Genomic DNA, 526 nt, shown 5'->3' on the forward strand with positions numbered 1-526 from the left:
GTACTGGTATTGTGTACTGGGCCACTGATCTGCTGCTGATTGGCTGTATGTGTAATAAGTCACAGCCATAGATGATTGACAGGAGCGTGAGAGCCAATCACAGTCAGCAATAGTGGCTCCTCTGAAGGTCACATGTTTCCATAGACAAACACATTCAGTGAGATTCCTTCAAAGACACTCCTTCAACACACTGATGACATCACACGGTGGACTCTGACCTGACCAATCAGAGAGCGGGGGGAGGGAAACATGAAGAGAGACAGAAATCAGCAGAAACACTGAGACATGAGAGCTGAAGACAGGTACGACACGCACACACAGGTACGACACGCACACACAGGTACGACACGCACGCACAGACACAGGTACGACACGCACGCACACACAGGTACGACACGCACGCACACACACAGGTACGACACGCACGCACACACAGGTACGACACGCACGCACACACACACACGCACGCACACACACAGGTACGACACGCGCGCACACACACAGGTACGACACGCGCGCACACACA

At 53.0% G+C, this 526-nt stretch overlaps 1 protein-coding gene across 4 annotated transcripts in view; it reads left to right on the forward strand.

Moving 5' to 3' along the window:
* The first annotated feature begins 8 nt into the window (after positions 1-8).
* LOC116377290 (membrane-associated guanylate kinase, WW and PDZ domain-containing protein 2-like) overlaps positions 9-526 on the forward strand; it is a 12,960-nt gene continuing 12,442 nt past the window's right edge. For all 4 annotated transcript variants that reach the window (XM_031838891.1, XM_031838893.1, XM_031838892.1 and 1 more), the window contains exon 1: positions 9-302. In XM_031838891.1, the coding sequence (XP_031694751.1) occupies positions 286-302 (17 nt within the window). In that variant the 5' untranslated portion in view covers positions 9-285. The remainder of the gene's footprint in view (positions 303-526) is intronic.

Source organism: Anarrhichthys ocellatus, unplaced genomic scaffold (assembly GCF_004355925.1).
Source record: "Anarrhichthys ocellatus isolate YVR2014 unplaced genomic scaffold, GSC_Weel_1.0 scaffold1099, whole genome shotgun sequence".
Taxonomy (NCBI): domain Eukaryota; kingdom Metazoa; phylum Chordata; class Actinopteri; order Perciformes; family Anarhichadidae; genus Anarrhichthys; species Anarrhichthys ocellatus.